Raw genomic sequence first — 19,235 nt, 5'->3', positions numbered from 1 at the left:
TAACTGACCATTTACTGAAAGTGTCCAGAAAACGCAAGCGATCCCAAGCGTTTTCAGGGAGGGTGTGTGACGTCAGCTCCGGCCCCGATCAGCCTGTTTTCATCGCACTGTAGGAGTAAGTCCTGGGCTGCGCACAGACTGAACACACTGGATTTTTGCACCTCGGAGTACACATGCAATCGCACACTTCCACAGCGAATTTACACTCCTAGGGGCGGCGACTATCTGAACGCAGGACAGCAAAGTTAGCAGCCCAGCGATCAGGTCTGAATCACCGCCTAGTTCCCAATCCACCCCTGGTCTCAGACACAACTGCAGGAAAATACACAAGGAAGGCTGCAATTGCGTACAATCATGTCTTTTGAGGAGCAATCTCGCCCACTCAACTGTTAGGACATGGTGCGCTCTGTACCTGTCTCCTTCTGTGCATTAGTCTATGGGTACATTCCCTAGTGTTAGACCTCTAGTGCCAGGAGTCACTCGGAGGCGGAGTCATATGATGTAATTCCTGTTCCTCCATCTTAGAGAGAGTGAGGAGAGTGTGACACACAGAGACTGAGAGACAGAGTCCTGCTGTACCAGAGTGCAGAGCTGAGACTGGGAGCAGATCTCAGCTACAAAGACTCACAGCGTTTCCAGCGCATGCATCATCTTCTCTACAGTGGGAGTCAGACTGCACGGCTGTGCAGTCCTCCATGCTTTACCATCACAGACATCTCCTAATAAGTACCACTACCTAATGCTGTTACCTTGTGTGATATATGGGCTCCTGATTACTGCTATAATTGTTACATCTGTGTCACCTGTGTTCACTAAATAAACCTGCATTACTGTTTAAGTCACATAGTGTGTGGACTGACGTCACTGCACCAGATAGCCCAGAACACCCTGCCAACATCAACAGACCCCACCCCCTCATCAGACCTCACCCCCATTAGGGCTGCTTCCATGAATTTCCTGGGCTGGTTTTCCATCCCAATCCGCCCCTGCCGTATAACATATGTCCCGATATATGCCCCAATAAGATTTTCTGCTGCCAACATAACCTTTTAATAGGTATACTTTGCCAATTTTCCATGGGGAAAAATGATAGCATAATGGATAGATTTGCTGCCTTACAGCACTGTGGTCATGGGTTCAATTCCAACCAGCACCCTATATGTGTATAGTTTGTATGTTCTCTCTGTATATGCATGGTTTTAAATCCAGGTACTCTGGTTTTCTCACACAACCCAAAAGCATACCGGTAGAGTAGGTTAATTGGCTTCTGACGAAAAAGACTAAACAAGAGAGCGCAGGCAGACTTAGCAAAATTCACAATTTATTAAAACAGTGATCACAAAATAAGATAATAATAAAATGATTATGAATTAATTCCGTACTACCACTCCATATATTCCACACATTTAGAGTGCACTAGTATACTAGTATAATGACAATATGAAGTAATCCTGGAAATTTTAGGCAGCTGGTGTTTTAAGTGCTGCGGATCTTATCCATATAATAGTCTCATACTTGTATTAATTTGTTCAAAGTGAAAGTCACATGTATACAAAGTCAGTGCACTGTTGATTTGTGTTAAATATCTGTGAGTTACCTCCAATAGACAGAGCACCAGTTCCGTTTGGTTTAGTATATCCTCATATAGGGAATTAACGCTTACCGCTTCCTTGATGTGAATAAAGCACTCCCGAGTGCTCGGGTGTCTGTTTGTTCCAGCGGCTGTATCCACTGCTCTCTCCTTACTGAGTCTTGTCAGACTCCTGACTGCTCACCACTCCTATGGATCATCTGACGGTGCTGTAATTAACCGAAGTGCCGTTGATCCAAGGAGATAAGTTGATAGCCACGGTCCCCGTGTTTGCAAAAGGGACCCGTGCAGGTGGCTTTAATCGGGCAGATTCGGACCCGACAGTGGAAGTGAGCTGGCAGCCACGGTCCCCGTAATTCAAAAACGGACCAGTGCAGGAGGCTGAACTCGGGCAGATTTTTACCCGACAGTGGAGTAGAGCTGGAACAGATAAAGTCCGTGAGAAATGGAGGTAGTAGGATGAAAGGTAGTCGGATCCTATAGCAACCCTGACGCGTTTCTCGACCGGCACAATCTGGTCGTTTCCTCAGAGGGTTATAGTGAACCTATCCTGCTGGTACCTCATATTTAAAGGACTCCCAGGACGGTCATTAGTGCAGGCACCTGCGAGGCACCTGTTTAAATCATTACTGAACGTGTGTGCAGATAGAATTACAATCAATTCCACAGACAAATCTGGCAGTTTTAAAAGAGCATATCTAAACAGACTAATTCGTAACTCAACCAAATAACATAATAAGATAACTTTCAGAGTAATACTTTTATACATTTATGATATTTCATTATTATTATTAGAATTGTTTCATAGCGGAGCGGGAGACAGCAACATATTGATCTCAATACAACAGTTTATAATCCAAATTGTAACAGTATTAAACCATATCTGTTGTATTGATCAATAAATTCATTTATCTATATGGAATATTCTCACTCAAATTGATCCAATAGTATCTCGTAGAATAGGGAGAAATCCATAAGAGTTCCTTATGAAAAAATAAATAAATTTAACTAGACTAATATTATATAAATTATACAAATATAAATAAAAATAAATAGAAAAAAATTAATAATAAAATATACTACTCATCAGTAGGTATATATAATTACTTCCCCAGTACTACAAATGGATAAGCCATTTGCTCTCCATTTGCATAAAATATATGTATATAAATAAATCTAAATAATAAAAATACTAAAAGTAATAAAAATAATAATAAATGGAAGGTGGGAATGGACGAATGCATCACACGATGGTAGAGAGATATATTTACACTCGATCTGCCAAAGTGGGAGGCACTCGCCCACTCCCTCAGCAAGAACAGAAAAGGAAGACATACATAATCAGGACAGCTCATGGAGACACCTGTAATTTACCCTACAATTGGTGGACACAATAATCTTCCATAAGGTAAAAAGAGACAGAGACAGAAGGAGAGACCAATTAAATAGCATTGAGTTCCACTGTGTCATTAAGACCATGTGGGCTCAAAGTATGTAACCGGAAAATCCAAAATGCTTCACGCATGCAAAGTTTTCTGTATCTGTCGCCTCCCCTCATAGTGACTTTTATATGTTCAACTGCTCTAATGGTTAAACCATTAATAGCTCCTTTCTGACACCAAGAGACATGACTAGATAGACTATGCGTTTTAATATTCTTTATAATGTTCCTCTTATGTTCCATGAATCTTTCATGGAGGGGACGAATCGTGCGGCCAACATACTGTATTCCGCATTTGCATTGGATGACATATATCACAAAGTTGGTCCTACAGTTCATAAAGCCTTTTATCTCAAACTCTTCAAATCTGCTGAAGGATTTAATCTTAGTGCATTTATTTTCTGCAAAAAGACACGTCATACATCTATCCTTACCACATTTGAAGAATCCATTCGGTTTAGATGGTAATCTCATTACATTTTCTCCTATTTCTTTGGGTTTTCTTTTAAATAGACTTGGTGCTAGTTTTTGTCTCAGTGAATCAGCTTTTCTAAATACCACTAGGTTTCTTCCGGTTAGGGTAGTCTCTAACACTTTATCTGATTTTAGGATAGCAGAATTCTTTGTGATGATTCTTTTAATATCCTTCGCTGCTGTATTGTACTGTGTAATGAATGCTATTTGTCTATCATTTGGGTCTTGTTTCTTTTTGACTACAGGATGAACTAGTGTGGTCCTCGATTTAGATTGTGTCTCTATAAGAGCTTTATCCAAAATGTGTGCTGGATATCCCTGCCGTATAAATGCCTTATACATGCTTTCTGCTTGGTTCTTAAAGGCCTCCTCAGTGGAACAGTTCCGACGTAACCGCTGGAACTGTCCTTTGGGTATATTTAATTTCCATGGTTTGTAGTGCCCACTGGTGAAGTGTAAGTAATTATTACAGTCCACATCTTTAATATAAGTGGAAGTGACTATTCTACCATCCTGAATAGTGACAGTGATATCAAGAAAATTGATAGATATTTTACTAAAAGTGTTAGTGAATTTAAGACCCAGTGTGTTTGAATTAAGAAAACCAGTGAGTAGTGAAAAAGGTGAGACATCCTCATCCCAAATAAAAAATAAATCATCTATATATCTGCCATAGAGGACCAGGCCCGCACCGAGATGCCCCCCCCAAATGAGGCGCTCCTCGAAGTGCCCCAAAAAAAGGTTGGCAAAACTCGGCGCGAATCTGGTCCCCATGGCAGTGCCCCTAACTTGTGAATAAAATTGTGAATCAAATGAAAAATAATTGTGCTCCAAAATAAACCTCATGGCTGATAAAATAAAAGATCGAAGAGAACCATCAACCTCTGTGTCAAAGTACAGATAATGATTAGCCGCCAAGAGACCCAAATCATGTACTATATTAGTATATAGGGATTCTACATCATACGTGAGAAGTATGTAGGAATCCTTCCAAAATACACCATCCAATTTTTGAAGAAAATGTGTCGTATCTCTAATATAGGAGGGCAAGGCTTGAACATATTTCTGTAAATGTGCATCTATGTATGCAGATAGGTTAGATGTAAGGGATCCCACCCCTGATATGATGGGACGTCCTGGTGGGGAAACCAGTGACTTGTGCACCTTCGGTAGATGGTAGTATATGGGGACAACTGGGTATTTAACCATCAGGAACAAATAAGTTTCTTTATTAATGATCCCCTCATCTAATGCTGTTTCTAATAAGGACTTTAATTCAGCTTGATAAGTGCTTGTGGGATCTTTAGAAATTTTCTTATAGAAGGTGCCATCATTAAGTTGTCTATGAGCTTCAAAGAGATAATCACCAATGTTCTGGATAACCAGGCCACCGCCTTTATCGGCTTGTTTGATGATTATCTCTTCATCTCTCATGAGTCTATTAAGTGCTGATCTCTCGGATTTTGAAAGATTGTCCCGTATATTCATAGCATCCCGTTCGGTACACAGCTCCCTAAACTCCCTCAAGGTGGTGGTGTAGAAACCCTCAATGAAAGGGCCTCTGTGTTGCAAGGGGTAAAATTCAGATGACAATTTAAATTTCTTATAATCCACTCCATTGACATCATAAATTTTACCAGGCCCATTGGTGTCTGGGGTACTAACCATCCCCCCATTTTCACCAAGGATTGATTCTAAAATCCCAAGACACTCATTGTCCTGTGTATCTAGACATACTGGTGCCCCCTTGATATTTTGTCTATGTAGAGATTTATTAATAAAGTAACGTTTTCTACTTAGAGTGCGTACGAATCTATTAAGATCCACAAAAAGCGTAAAAAGATTAGGTTTATTTTCTGGGGCAAATTTCAATCCCTTATTTAGTAAGGAAATCTCTGCAGTTGTAAGAGTTCTTTTAGAGAGATTAAAAATATTCCTTGTATTTAAAACCTTCTTACGCTTTTTGTGGGCATTCTTGACTCCTCCCCTGCAGCCTCTGACCCTTCTTCTCTTCTTCTCTTTGGAGTGATCATCATTCGTGGGTTTTCCCACGATGAGTTCTGTGGGTCTCCCGGTGAGTGATGTCGCCTCTCTAAAAAATTAACCTTAGTTGACTTGTTGTGGAGTTCATCTTTTGTGTAGGTATTACCTGCGACTTTTGTGTCTCTTACATATGGAGCTTCGTATCTATTCCTATCTCTCCAAGAGTCCTTGCTCTGCGATCTAAATCTCTGAGAGCGTTGATTCTGAGGTTTTTTATATTGACTTCTATTGTCATAATAGGTTTGTCTCTGACTTTCTCTCCTGTCCCTAAATGAGTGTCCCCCCCCTCCATTCGATTGGTAATCATAATTGGATCTCCTATTAAATTTGGGGGAGACCCTATTAAACTGTCTTTTGGTAGAAGGGGTTCTATCTCTCTTATTGTATGTCCGTACTTGATCCCTATTGTAGTCCTCTCTATCACGATTAAGTTTCTTATTTTTTAGAGAGATAAGGGTATTCTCAAAATCCTGAACCTTTTTATTCACCCTCTGATCTTTCCCCTCAAAATCTGGGTGATTAGAATGAATTAGTAATGCTTCCTGTATTTTTTCTATTTTAACTTGAATGGTTTGTATTTTCTGTTCCCTATGTTTAATGAGAAGTTTCATCAGATTATGTGAACATCTATCCAAGGTTTCATTCCATTCGATTAGAAATTCGGGGTCGTCTTGAAAAGAGCATGATTTAAACAATCTTAGACCCCTTGGGATCATATTTTTGTCCAAATACTTCTGCAGTGTGACTTGATCCCACCAATGTCTGGTCTCTGCAATGAACAGATCCTCCAATTCATTAAAGAGACCAGACATGTCCACACAATCGTCTGTAGTCAGTTGCTCTACATGGTCGATTTCTTTGGATATATATTGCTGTCTCCTTTCTAAACGCTCCGCCATACATCTCAAAGTAGGCATAATTTAACCGTAATTAATGATCAAATTAATTAAATTAAAATGACACAAAATATCACAAAATACAATCAGATTAAACTTGAAACCCAGATATAATTTTTAAATATAAACCTAGGTGTAATATTTAGTTTAAAATGCACACACTGATCAACATAGGTTCATGTAGGCTGCCTCAAATACTAATAATTTGAAACAAACTAAAAAAAGGGGGGGAAAGAGGCGCCTCCTTGATCCTATGTTGAAACGCTGCCCGCTGCTCTCAAAGGAATAGGGTATTAGCGATCCCTAAACAAATGGAGACAGAAAAGACTAAACAAGAGAGCGCAGGCAGACTTAGCAAAATTCACAATTTATTAAAACAGTGATCACAAAATAAGATAATAATAAAATGATTATGAATTAATTCCGTACTACCACTCCATATATTCCACACATTTAGAGTGCACTAGTATACTAGTATAATGACAATATGAAGTAATCCTGGAAATTTTAGGCAGCTGGTGTTTTAAGTGCTGCGGATCTTATCCATATAATAGTCTCATACTTGTATTAATTTGTTCAAAGTGAAAGTCACATGTATACAAAGTCAGTGCACTGTTGATTTGTGTTAAATATCTGTGAGTTACCTCCAATAGACAGAGCACCAGTTCCGTTTGGTTTAGTATATCCTCATATAGGGAATTAACGCTTACCGCTTCCTTGATGTGAATAAAGCACTCCCGAGTGCTCGGGTGTCTGTTTGTTCCAGCGGCTGTATCCACTGCTCTCTCCTTACTGAGTCTTGTCAGACTCCTGACTGCTCACCACTCCTATGGATCATCTGACGGTGCTGTAATTAACCGAAGTGCCGTTGATCCAAGGAGATAAGTTGATAGCCACGGTCCCCGTGTTTGCAAAAGGGACCCGTGCAGGTGGCTTTAATCGGGCAGATTCGGACCCGACAGTGGAAGTGAGCTGGCAGCCACGGTCCCCGTAATTCAAAAACGGACCAGTGCAGGAGGCTGAACTCGGGCAGATTTTTACCCGACAGTGGAGTAGAGCTGGAACAGATAAAGTCCGTGAGAAATGGAGGTAGTAGGATGAAAGGTAGTCGGATCCTATAGCAACCCTGACGCGTTTCTCGACCGGCACAATCTGGTCGTTTCCTCAGAGGGTTATAGTGAACCTATCCTGCTGGTACCTCATATTTAAAGGACTCCCAGGACGGTCATTAGTGCAGGCACCTGCGAGGCACCTGTTTAAATCATTACTGAACGTGTGTGCAGATAGAATTACAATCAATTCCACAGACAAATCTGGCAGTTTTAAAAGAGCATATCTAAACAGACTAATTCGTAACTCAACCAAATAACATAATAAGATAACTTTCAGAGTAATACTTTTATACATTTATGATATTTCATTATTATTATTAGAATTGTTTCATAGCGGAGCGGGAGACAGCAACATATTGATCTCAATACAACAGTTTATAATCATTTATCATTTATCTATATGGAATATTCTCACTCAAATTTGAGTGAGAATATTCCATATAGATAAATGAATTTATTGATCAATACAACAGATATGGTTTAATACTGTTACAATTTGGATTATAAACTGTTGTATTGAGATCAATATGTTGCTGTCTCCCGCTCCGCTATGAAACAATTCTAATAATAATAATGAAATATCATAAATGTATAAAAGTATTACTCTGAAAGTTATCTTATTATGTTATTTGGTTGAGTTACGAATTAGTCTGTTTAGATATGCTCTTTTAAAACTGCCAGATTTGTCTGTGGAATTGATTGTAATTCTATCTGCACACACGTTCAGTAATGATTTAAACAGGTGCCTCGCAGGTGCCTGCACTAATGACCGTCCTGGGAGTCCTTTAAATATGAGGTACCAGCAGGATAGGTTCACTATAACCCTCTGAGGAAACGACCAGATTGTGCCGGTCGAGAAACGCGTCAGGGTTGCTATAGGATCCGACTACCTTTCATCCTACTACCTCCATTTCTCACGGACTTTATCTGTTCCAGCTCTACTCCACTGTCGGGTAAAAATCTGCCCGAGTTCAGCCTCCTGCACTGGTCCGTTTTTGAATTACGGGGACCGTGGCTGCCAGCTCACTTCCACTGTCGGGTCCGAATCTGCCCGATTAAAGCCACCTGCACGGGTCCCTTTTGCAAACACGGGGACCGTGGCTATCAACTTATCTCCTTGGATCAACGGCACTTCGGTTAATTACAGCACCGTCAGATGATCCATAGGAGTGGTGAGCAGTCAGGAGTCTGACAAGACTCAGTAAGGAGAGAGCAGTGGATACAGCCGCTGGAACAAACAGACACCCGAGCACTCGGGAGTGCTTTATTCACATCAAGGAAGCGGTAAGCGTTAATTCCCTATATGAGGATATACTAAACCAAACGGAACTGGTGCTCTGTCTATTGGAGGTAACTCACAGATATTTAACACAAATCAACAGTGCACTGACTTTGTATACATGTGACTTTCACTTTGAACAAATTAATACAAGTATGAGACTATTATATGGATAAGATCCGCAGCACTTAAAACACCAGCTGCCTAAAATTTCCAGGATTACTTCATATTGTCATTATACTAGTATACTAGTGCACTCTAAATGTGTGGAATATATGGAGTGGTAGTACGGAATTAATTCATAATCATTTTATTATTATCTTATTTTGTGATCACTGTTTTAATAAATTGTGAATTTTGCTAAGTCTGCCTGCGCTCTCTTGTTTAGTCTTTTCTGTCTCCATTTGTTTAGGGATCGCTAATACCCTATTCCTTTGAGAGCAGCGGGCAGCGTTTCAACATAGGATCAAGGAGGCGCCTCTTTCCCCCCCTTTTTTTAGTTTGTTTCAAATTATTAGTATTTGAGGCAGCCTACATGAACCTATGTTGATCAGTGTGTGCATTTTAAACTAAATATTACACCTAGGTTTATATTTAAAAATTATATCTGGGTTTCAAGTTTAATCTGATTGTATTTTGTGATATTTTGTGTCATTTTAATTTAATTAATTTGATCATTAATTACGGTTAAATTATGCCTACTTTGAGATGTATGGCGGAGCGTTTAGAAAGGAGACAGCAATATATATCCAAAGAAATCGACCATGTAGAGCAACTGACTACAGACGATTGTGTGGACATGTCTGGTCTCTTTAATGAATTGGAGGATCTGTTCATTGCAGAGACCAGACATTGGTGGGATCAAGTCACACTGCAGAAGTATTTGGACAAAAATATGATCCCAAGGGGTCTAAGATTGTTTAAATCATGCTCTTTTCAAGACGACCCCGAATTTCTAATCGAATGGAATGAAACCTTGGATAGATGTTCACATAATCTGATGAAACTTCTCATTAAACATAGGGAACAGAAAATACAAACCATTCAAGTTAAAATAGAAAAAATACAGGAAGCATTACTAATTCATTCTAATCACCCAGATTTTGAGGGGAAAGATCAGAGGGTGAATAAAAAGGTTCAGGATTTTGAGAATACCCTTATCTCTCTAAAAAATAAGAAACTTAATCGTGATAGAGAGGACTACAATAGGGATCAAGTACGGACATACAATAAGAGAGATAGAACCCCTTCTACCAAAAGACAGTTTAATAGGGTCTCCCCCAAATTTAATAGGAGATCCAATTATGATTACCAATCGAATGGAGGGGGGGGACACTCATTTAGGGACAGGAGAGAAAGTCAGAGACAAACCTATTATGACAATAGAAGTCAATATAAAAAACCTCAGAATCAACGCTCTCAGAGATTTAGATCGCAGAGCAAGGACTCTTGGAGAGATAGGAATAGATACGAAGCTCCATATGTAAGAGACACAAAAGTCGCAGGTAATACCTACACAAAAGATGAACTCCACAACAAGTCAACTAAGGTTAATTTTTTAGAGAGGCGACATCACTCACCGGGAGACCCACAGAACTCATCGTGGGAAAACCCACGAATGATGATCACTCCAAAGAGAAGAAGAGAAGAAGGGTCAGAGGCTGCAGGGGAGGAGTCAAGAATGCCCACAAAAAGCGTAAGAAGGTTTTAAATACAAGGAATATTTTTAATCTCTCTAAAAGAACTCTTACAACTGCAGAGATTTCCTTACTAAATAAGGGATTGAAATTTGCCCCAGAAAATAAACCTAATCTTTTTACGCTTTTTGTGGATCTTAATAGATTCGTACGCACTCTAAGTAGAAAACGTTACTTTATTAATAAATCTCTACATAGACAAAATATCAAGGGGGCACCAGTATGTCTAGATACACAGGACAATGAGTGTCTTGGGATTTTAGAATCAATCCTTGGTGAAAATGGGGGGATGGTTAGTACCCCAGACACCAATGGGCCTGGTAAAATTTATGATGTCAATGGAGTGGATTATAAGAAATTTAAATTGTCATCTGAATTTTACCCCTTGCAACACAGAGGCCCTTTCATTGAGGGTTTCTACACCACCACCTTGAGGGAGTTTAGGGAGCTGTGTACCGAACGGGATGCTATGAATATACGGGACAATCTTTCAAAATCCGAGAGATCAGCACTTAATAGACTCATGAGAGATGAAGAGATAATCATCAAACAAGCCGATAAAGGCGGTGGCCTGGTTATCCAGAACATTGGTGATTATCTCTTTGAAGCTCATAGACAACTTAATGATGGCACCTTCTATAAGAAAATTTCTAAAGATCCCACAAGCACTTATCAAGCTGAATTAAAGTCCTTATTAGAAACAGCATTAGATGAGGGGATCATTAATAAAGAAACTTATTTGTTCCTGATGGTTAAATACCCAGTTGTCCCCATATACTACCATCTACCGAAGGTGCACAAGTCACTGGTTTCCCCACCAGGACGTCCCATCATATCAGGGGTGGGATCCCTTACATCTAACCTATCTGCATACATAGATGCACATTTACAGAAATATGTTCAAGCCTTGCCCTCCTATATTAGAGATACGACACATTTTCTTCAAAAATTGGATGGTGTATTTTGGAAGGATTCCTACATACTTCTCACGTATGATGTAGAATCCCTATATACTAATATAGTACATGATTTGGGTCTCTTGGCGGCTAATCATTATCTGTACTTTGACACAGAGGTTGATGGTTCTCTTCGATCTTTTATTTTATCAGCCATGAGGTTTATTTTGGAGCACAATTATTTTTCATTTGATTCACAATTTTATTCACAAGTTAGGGGCACTGCCATGGGGACCAGATTCGCGCCGAGTTTTGCCAACCTTTTTTTGGGGCACTTCGAGGAGCGCCTCATTTGGGGGGGGCATCTCGGTGCGGGCCTGGTCCTCTATGGCAGATATATAGATGATTTATTTTTTATTTGGGATGAGGATGTCTCACCTTTTTCACTACTCACTGGTTTTCTTAATTCAAACACACTGGGTCTTAAATTCACTAACACTTTTAGTAAAATATCTATCAATTTTCTTGATATCACTGTCACTATTCAGGATGGTAGAATAGTCACTTCCACTTATATTAAAGATGTGGACTGTAATAATTACTTACACTTCACCAGTGGGCACTACAAACCATGGAAATTAAATATACCCAAAGGACAGTTCCAGCGGTTACGTCGGAACTGTTCCACTGAGGAGGCCTTTAAGAACCAAGCAGAAAGCATGTATAAGGCATTTATACGGCAGGGATATCCAGCACACATTTTGGATAAAGCTCTTATAGAGACACAATCTAAATCGAGGACCACACTAGTTCATCCTGTAGTCAAAAAGAAACAAGACCCAAATGATAGACAAATAGCATTCATTACACAGTACAATACAGCAGCGAAGGATATTAAAAGAATCATCACAAAGAATTCTGCTATCCTAAAATCAGATAAAGTGTTAGAGACTACCCTAACCGGAAGAAACCTAGTGGTATTTAGAAAAGCTGATTCACTGAGACAAAAACTAGCACCAAGTCTATTTAAAAGAAAACCCAAAGAAATAGGAGAAAATGTAATGAGATTACCATCTAAACCGAATGGATTCTTCAAATGTGGTAAGGATAGATGTATGACGTGTCTTTTTGCAGAAAATAAATGCACTAAGATTAAATCCTTCAGCAGATTTGAAGAGTTTGAGATAAAAGGCTTTATGAACTGTAGGACCAACTTTGTGATATATGTCATCCAATGCAAATGCGGAATACAGTATGTTGGCCGCACGATTCGTCCCCTCCATGAAAGATTCATGGAACATAAGAGGAACATTATAAAGAATATTAAAACGCATAGTCTATCTAGTCATGTCTCTTGGTGTCAGAAAGGAGCTATTAATGGTTTAACCATTAGAGCAGTTGAACATATAAAAGTCACTATGAGGGGAGGCGACAGATACAGAAAACTTTGCATGCGTGAAGCATTTTGGATTTTCCGGTTACATACTTTGAGCCCACATGGTCTTAATGACACAGTGGAACTCAATGCTATTTAATTGGTCTCTCCTTCTGTCTCTGTCTCTTTTTACCTTATGGAAGATTATTGTGTCCACCAATTGTAGGGTAAATTACAGGTGTCTCCATGAGCTGTCCTGATTATGTATGTCTTCCTTTTCTGTTCTTGCTGAGGGAGTGGGCGAGTGCCTCCCACTTTGGCAGATCGAGTGTAAATATATCTCTCTACCATCGTGTGATGCATTCGTCCATTCCCACCTTCCATTTATTATTATTTTTATTACTTTTAGTATTTTTATTATTTAGATTTATTTATATACATATATTTTATGCAAATGGAGAGCAAATGGCTTATCCATTTGTAGTACTGGGGAAGTAATTATATATACCTACTGATGAGTAGTATATTTTATTATTAATTTTTTTCTATTTATTTTTATTTATATTTGTATAATTTATATAATATTAGTCTAGTTAAATTTATTTATTTTTTCATAAGGAACTCTTATGGATTTCTCCCTATTCTACGAGATACTATTGGATCAATTTGAGTGAGAATATTCCATATAGATAAATGAATTTATTGATCAATACAACAGATATGGTTTAATACTGTTACAATTTGGATTATAAACTGTTGTATTGAGATCAATATGTTGCTGTCTCCCGCTCCGCTATGAAACAATTCTAATAATAATAATGAAATATCATAAATGTATAAAAGTATTACTCTGAAAGTTATCTTATTATGTTATTTGGTTGAGTTACGAATTAGTCTGTTTAGATATGCTCTTTTAAAACTGCCAGATTTGTCTGTGGAATTGATTGTAATTCTATCTGCACACACGTTCAGTAATGATTTAAACAGGTGCCTCGCAGGTGCCTGCACTAATGACCGTCCTGGGAGTCCTTTAAATATGAGGTACCAGCAGGATAGGTTCACTATAACCCTCTGAGGAAACGACCAGATTGTGCCGGTCGAGAAACGCGTCAGGGTTGCTATAGGATCCGACTACCTTTCATCCTACTACCTCCATTTCTCACGGACTTTATCTGTTCCAGCTCTACTCCACTGTCGGGTAAAAATCTGCCCGAGTTCAGCCTCCTGCACTGGTCCGTTTTTGAATTACGGGGACCGTGGCTGCCAGCTCACTTCCACTGTCGGGTCCGAATCTGCCCGATTAAAGCCACCTGCACGGGTCCCTTTTGCAAACACGGGGACCGTGGCTATCAACTTATCTCCTTGGATCAACGGCACTTCGGTTAATTACAGCACCGTCAGATGATCCATAGGAGTGGTGAGCAGTCAGGAGTCTGACAAGACTCAGTAAGGAGAGAGCAGTGGATACAGCCGCTGGAACAAACAGACACCCGAGCACTCGGGAGTGCTTTATTCACATCAAGGAAGCGGTAAGCGTTAATTCCCTATATGAGGATATACTAAACCAAACGGAACTGGTGCTCTGTCTATTGGAGGTAACTCACAGATATTTAACACAAATCAACAGTGCACTGACTTTGTATACATGTGACTTTCACTTTGAACAAATTAATACAAGTATGAGACTATTATATGGATAAGATCCGCAGCACTTAAAACACCAGCTGCCTAAAATTTCCAGGATTACTTCATATTGTCATTATACTAGTATACTAGTGCACTCTAAATGTGTGGAATATATGGAGTGGTAGTACGGAATTAATTCATAATCATTTTATTATTATCTTATTTTGTGATCACTGTTTTAATAAATTGTGAATTTTGCTAAGTCTGCCTGCGCTCTCTTGTTTAGTCTTTTCTGTCTCCATTTGTTTAGGGATCGCTAATACCCTATTCCTTTGAGAGCAGCGGGCAGCGTTTCAACATAGGATCAAGGAGGCGCCTCTTTCCCCCCCTTTTTTCTGACGAAAAAGGCCGTAATGTATTTATGTGATAGGTAATATATATAGGAGGGGTGTGGTATGGATGGTCGACCACACTTAGGTCGACAGTGTCTAGGTCGATCAGTATTGGTTGACAGTAACTAAGTCGACTTGGTTTCTAGGTCGACAGGTCAAAAGGTCGACATGAGGTTTGTTTGTTTGTTTGTTTTTTAAATGGTGTCGTTTTCTTCGTACAGTGACCTGGAACCCCAATTAGTGCACCGTGTCCCCTCGCATGGCTCGCTTCGTTCACCATGCTTCAGGCAAGGTGCCTTGCTCTGCTACCGCTCCGCTCGGCACAGGTTAGTATTCCCAGTCGTCCACATGGATCGTTAAGTATGAAAAAGTAAAAAAAAAGAGAAGAATTGTGAAAAATTCGACCTTTTGACCTGTCGACCTAGAACATGTCGACCTAAAGACCCTGTCGACCTAGTTACTGTCGACAAATAGTGGTCGACCTAGACATTGTTGACCTAAGTGTGGTCGACCTAGAGACCGGATACCAGATAGGAGGGACTGATGTGACTGACTGAATATTCCCTGTAAAGAGCTGTGTAACATGTGTGCGCTACTGTATATGAATAACTGCTAATAAGTACATTTACTCTATGGGGTACATGGAAAAATGAGTAAAGGAATTGGCCGACTGTATCGGCAGCGTTCTGCGCATATCACATGATTGACCCTGAGTGATATCTACCATTTTGTTTTGCAGGACTGACTTTGACAAAAAGCACCCAGACAATGAGTGACATGTTAGTACTAGATCAGCAAAATATATGTGTGGTGGAAGAAGGAGCCGATCTCCAAGCCCAGGTAACACAGTACACACCTACCACTACTACTACGGGTTGGGGATGGAATCCCGGCGGGCGGGATCCCAAAGATCAGAATACCGACCCCGGATCCCGGCCGCCAGAATGCCAGCAGCGGGTCGAGAGCGCTAGAAAGCCCATTGTGGTCTTGGTGGCTCGCTGCGCTTACCACAGCTTCTATTCCCACTCTATGGATGTCGTGGACACCCACGAGTGGGAATAGCCCTGGCACCACTGCCGGCATTCTCGGCAGTTGGGATACTGGCGTTGGTATCCTTAACGCCGGGATCCTGACCGCCGGAATATTGACTTCATCCCACTACTACATATTAGGTAGCTAGACCACAACTCTGATAATCTGTTAGTTAGTTCAGTACAGACGAGCAGACTCCTCTCCACCATTATGTATTCATGTTGTGTTTAAAATTTATTATGAACATTTTTTTAAGCTCCAAAAGTGTGTGTGTGTGTGTGTATATATATATATATATACACACATACACACACAGATGCCGGCGCCTGTGCAATTTATCGGGCAGGTGTCGGGACCTGCGAATGCGCACAAGCGGTGGCTTGAGGTCGCATGCGCATACCCCTGGCTTCCATGGGCTGCATCGGCAGCAGCCCATAGAAGCTGGATAGAGCTGACGATGAGGCAGGGAGTAGTTTCCTATAGGAAGCCTGCTCTCTGCCTATTGCAGCCCGGCCTGGCAGTCCCGGAGGGAGGAAACACCAAATGGAAACCAGTAGACACCAGCACAGGTTGTCTAGCAAATGGGACTGGTTGAGGATTTAGGGGCCTATTTATCACACTAATTCTATACTTAAACAATGCATACTTTAATTCATATGGAAACATACTTGCCGATGTTTCACCCGAACACTAGCAATAGTTAGCATATTAATATTTATGTATTATGGACGGGATAGCATAATGGCAATATCATGTGTAAATAATATGGCACAGTAACGGTTTTGGTTCGGATAATTTAAATTATACCATTATTATCTAAATAAGCCCAATATCTAATATTTTTCTAACATATATTTTGTTTCTGATCAGTTGTATAAAATATGGCTATAATTACAGAGCAATGAATTTGAAACTGACAAAGGAAGAGAGGAAGAAAACAATTCTGATTCTCAGAGGACAAATGAAGGTTAGTCTCAAGGAGAAATCTAAAAATAAATGATTGTCTTTAGATCTATGGGGGTCATTCCGACCTGTTTGCTCGCTGCGTTTTAACGCAGCAGTGCGAACGGGTCCCTGCTGTGCATGTGCCAGCGCGTACTGCGCCTGCGCATGCGGGACGGCTGAAGGCCGTAGCAGGACAGCGATCGCCTCTGCCTGATTGACAGGCAGAGGCAATCGATGGGCGGGAGGGGGCGAAACGGCGGTGTTTGGCTGCCGTTTCGTAGACGCGATCCGGCCAATGCAGGCGTGGCCGGTCCAAACGGGGGGCGGGCTGCAGCGGCTGAGTGACGTCATATGCAGCCGCTGCGGGCCAAGGAGCGAGGAGTAGCTCCCAGCCAGCACGCTAAAGCTGCGCTGGCCGGGAGTTACTCCTGAAGTGCAAAGGCATCGAGCTTCTTTAGAAAAAGTTTTTTTTAGAGTTTGTTATTTTACAGGGAGGCTGCTTCGTGGGACTAAGGGGGGGAGTAGTGTCCGCCCTGCGGGGTCTGAGCCACTATCTCCGCTGAGGGGATTGATCGTTCCCTGCCACAGGGGATCGCTAACCTCAGCAGCATGCCGCCACCCCCTCACAGAGCCAGAAGATTGGTGGCGAGTGAGTCACCGACCCCCCCTAGCAAGCGGGGGGCCGGTGTGAAGATGGCAGCAACAGGGTTTGGAGAGCAGTACTAACTGTGCTTCGGGGATCAGCGGTACATAGTGCGGCGCTGTGAGAGGCGCCCTGAGCCAGCGCCTAAACACTACACTGGTCACACAGCCTGTCGGGGTCCCGGGATCTCTGCCAGCATAATTCCTCAGGCCATTATAACTCTATGAAGAGCGGGAAGACAGCGCCATTTTGGGGGCGTAGCTTCTCCTCAGAGCGGACCCAGCAGCGTTCAGCGCCATTTTCCTGCTTGCACAACGCTGTCAGTGAAGAGCAAGTCCCTCCAGAACAACTCCAGCTATCTCTCACTGTACCAGGGGGTTGTAGAAGGGGGGAAAGGCTGTATACAGGCTGTGTAACCTATTAAGGTGCACAGTCCGCGCTGGTTGAGGGTCTCCATTTACCTAAAAAGCGCTGTGTGTGGGTTGGCTCCAATCTCTGTGTCTCTCTTGTCATTCTTGGGGGTGAAACCCTGTCTGCCCTCCCCTGTGTGTGTGTGGAGTGTCTGTGGTCTCCATTAAGCTATGTCCAGGGACTCTGTGTCATATGCTGCAGAGGATATGTCCTCTCAGGATGATCCCATTCCATGTAATCAGGATTGCACTGTTTTAGCACAGATACCAGCAAGGGAGCCTGAGCGGTTATCCTCTATCAAATCTATGATTTCTCAGATTTCTACTAGGGTTGCACAGAATAAGTCTGCAACTCAGGCTTTACAGAACTCTATGGCAGTCTGGCCCAGTTCTGTTACCTCAGGGCCCCCCGCTGTATATTCCCAAAAACGTGCTCTTGCACAGATTACGCAAGATGACTCGGATACCGATTCTGACACTGCGGACGGTGATGGGGAGGTGTTGAGGGGGCAGCATCTCTTGCAAAAGGGGTGCAGTTGATGATAGAGGCTATTAGAGATGTGTTGAATATTACTGATACAACACCTGTGCAGGTTGAGGAGGCTTACTTCACTGAAAATAAGAAAGCTTCGCTAACCTTCCCTGCGTCAAAATAATTAAATGCTATTTTTGAAAAAGCATGGGAAAACCCAGAGAAAAAAATTCCAGATCCCTAAAAAGGTCCTGGTGGCGTTTTCTTTCCCTCAGGAGGATAGAAAAAAAATGGGAAAACCCGCCCATTGTTGATGCGTCTGTATCCAGACTCTCAAAAAAGGTGGTTTTTACCTGTTCCAGGATCCACCGCCTTGAAAAAGCCGGCTGATCGTAAAATTGATAATACGCTCAAATCCATGTACACGGCTTCAGGTGCTATATTACGTCCCACTATTGCCAGTGCTTGGATTGCCAAAGCTATAGTAAAGTGGTCAGGCACATTACTTGAAGATTTGGATACTATGGATAAATCTGATGTAGAATTGTTTTTGCGTAACATTCAGGATTCGGCAGGATTTCTGGTAGAATCCATGAAAAACCTGGGTTCCATGGCTGCAGGAATTTCTTCTATGTCTATCTCAGCTCGTCGAGGACTGTGGCTGCGATAGTGGTTTGCCGACATGGAATACAGGAGAAGTGTGGAGACCCTTACACAGGTCAGGCTCTCCATGGGGAAGCGTTTGGATGCGTGGATCTCCACGGCTACAGCGGGTAAGTCACCTTTTCTACCCTCAGCTGCACCTGCTACGAAGAATCCCTTTTCTTCAACTGCATCACAGCACTTTCAGGCTGCCAAGCCCCGAAAGGCCAGACCGTCCAACACCTTCTTTAGGGGAGGCCAGCCCAAAT

General features: G+C 41.5%; 1 protein-coding gene across 6 annotated transcripts in view; it reads left to right on the top strand.

Moving 5' to 3' along the window:
* LCA5L (lebercilin LCA5 like) overlaps nucleotides 1-19,235 on the top strand; it is a 185,031-nt gene that overhangs the window by 149,737 nt on the left and 16,059 nt on the right. For 5 of the 6 annotated variants that reach the window (XM_063956579.1, XM_063956580.1, XM_063956578.1 and 2 more), the window contains 2 exons: nucleotides 15,562-15,662; nucleotides 16,752-16,821. In XM_063956579.1, coding sequence (XP_063812649.1) covers nucleotides 15,562-15,662; nucleotides 16,752-16,821 — 171 coding nt within the window. Of the gene's footprint in view, nucleotides 1-15,561; nucleotides 15,663-16,751; nucleotides 16,822-19,235 lie in introns of those variants that run through there. The other variant, XM_063956582.1, reaches the window with a different exon arrangement.

This window comes from Pseudophryne corroboree, chromosome 2 (assembly GCF_028390025.1).
Source record: "Pseudophryne corroboree isolate aPseCor3 chromosome 2, aPseCor3.hap2, whole genome shotgun sequence".
Classification (NCBI taxonomy): Eukaryota; Metazoa; Chordata; class Amphibia; order Anura; family Myobatrachidae; genus Pseudophryne; species Pseudophryne corroboree.
Note: the sequence above shows the minus strand (reverse complement) of the source record. Positions and strands in the feature narration are given on the sequence as shown.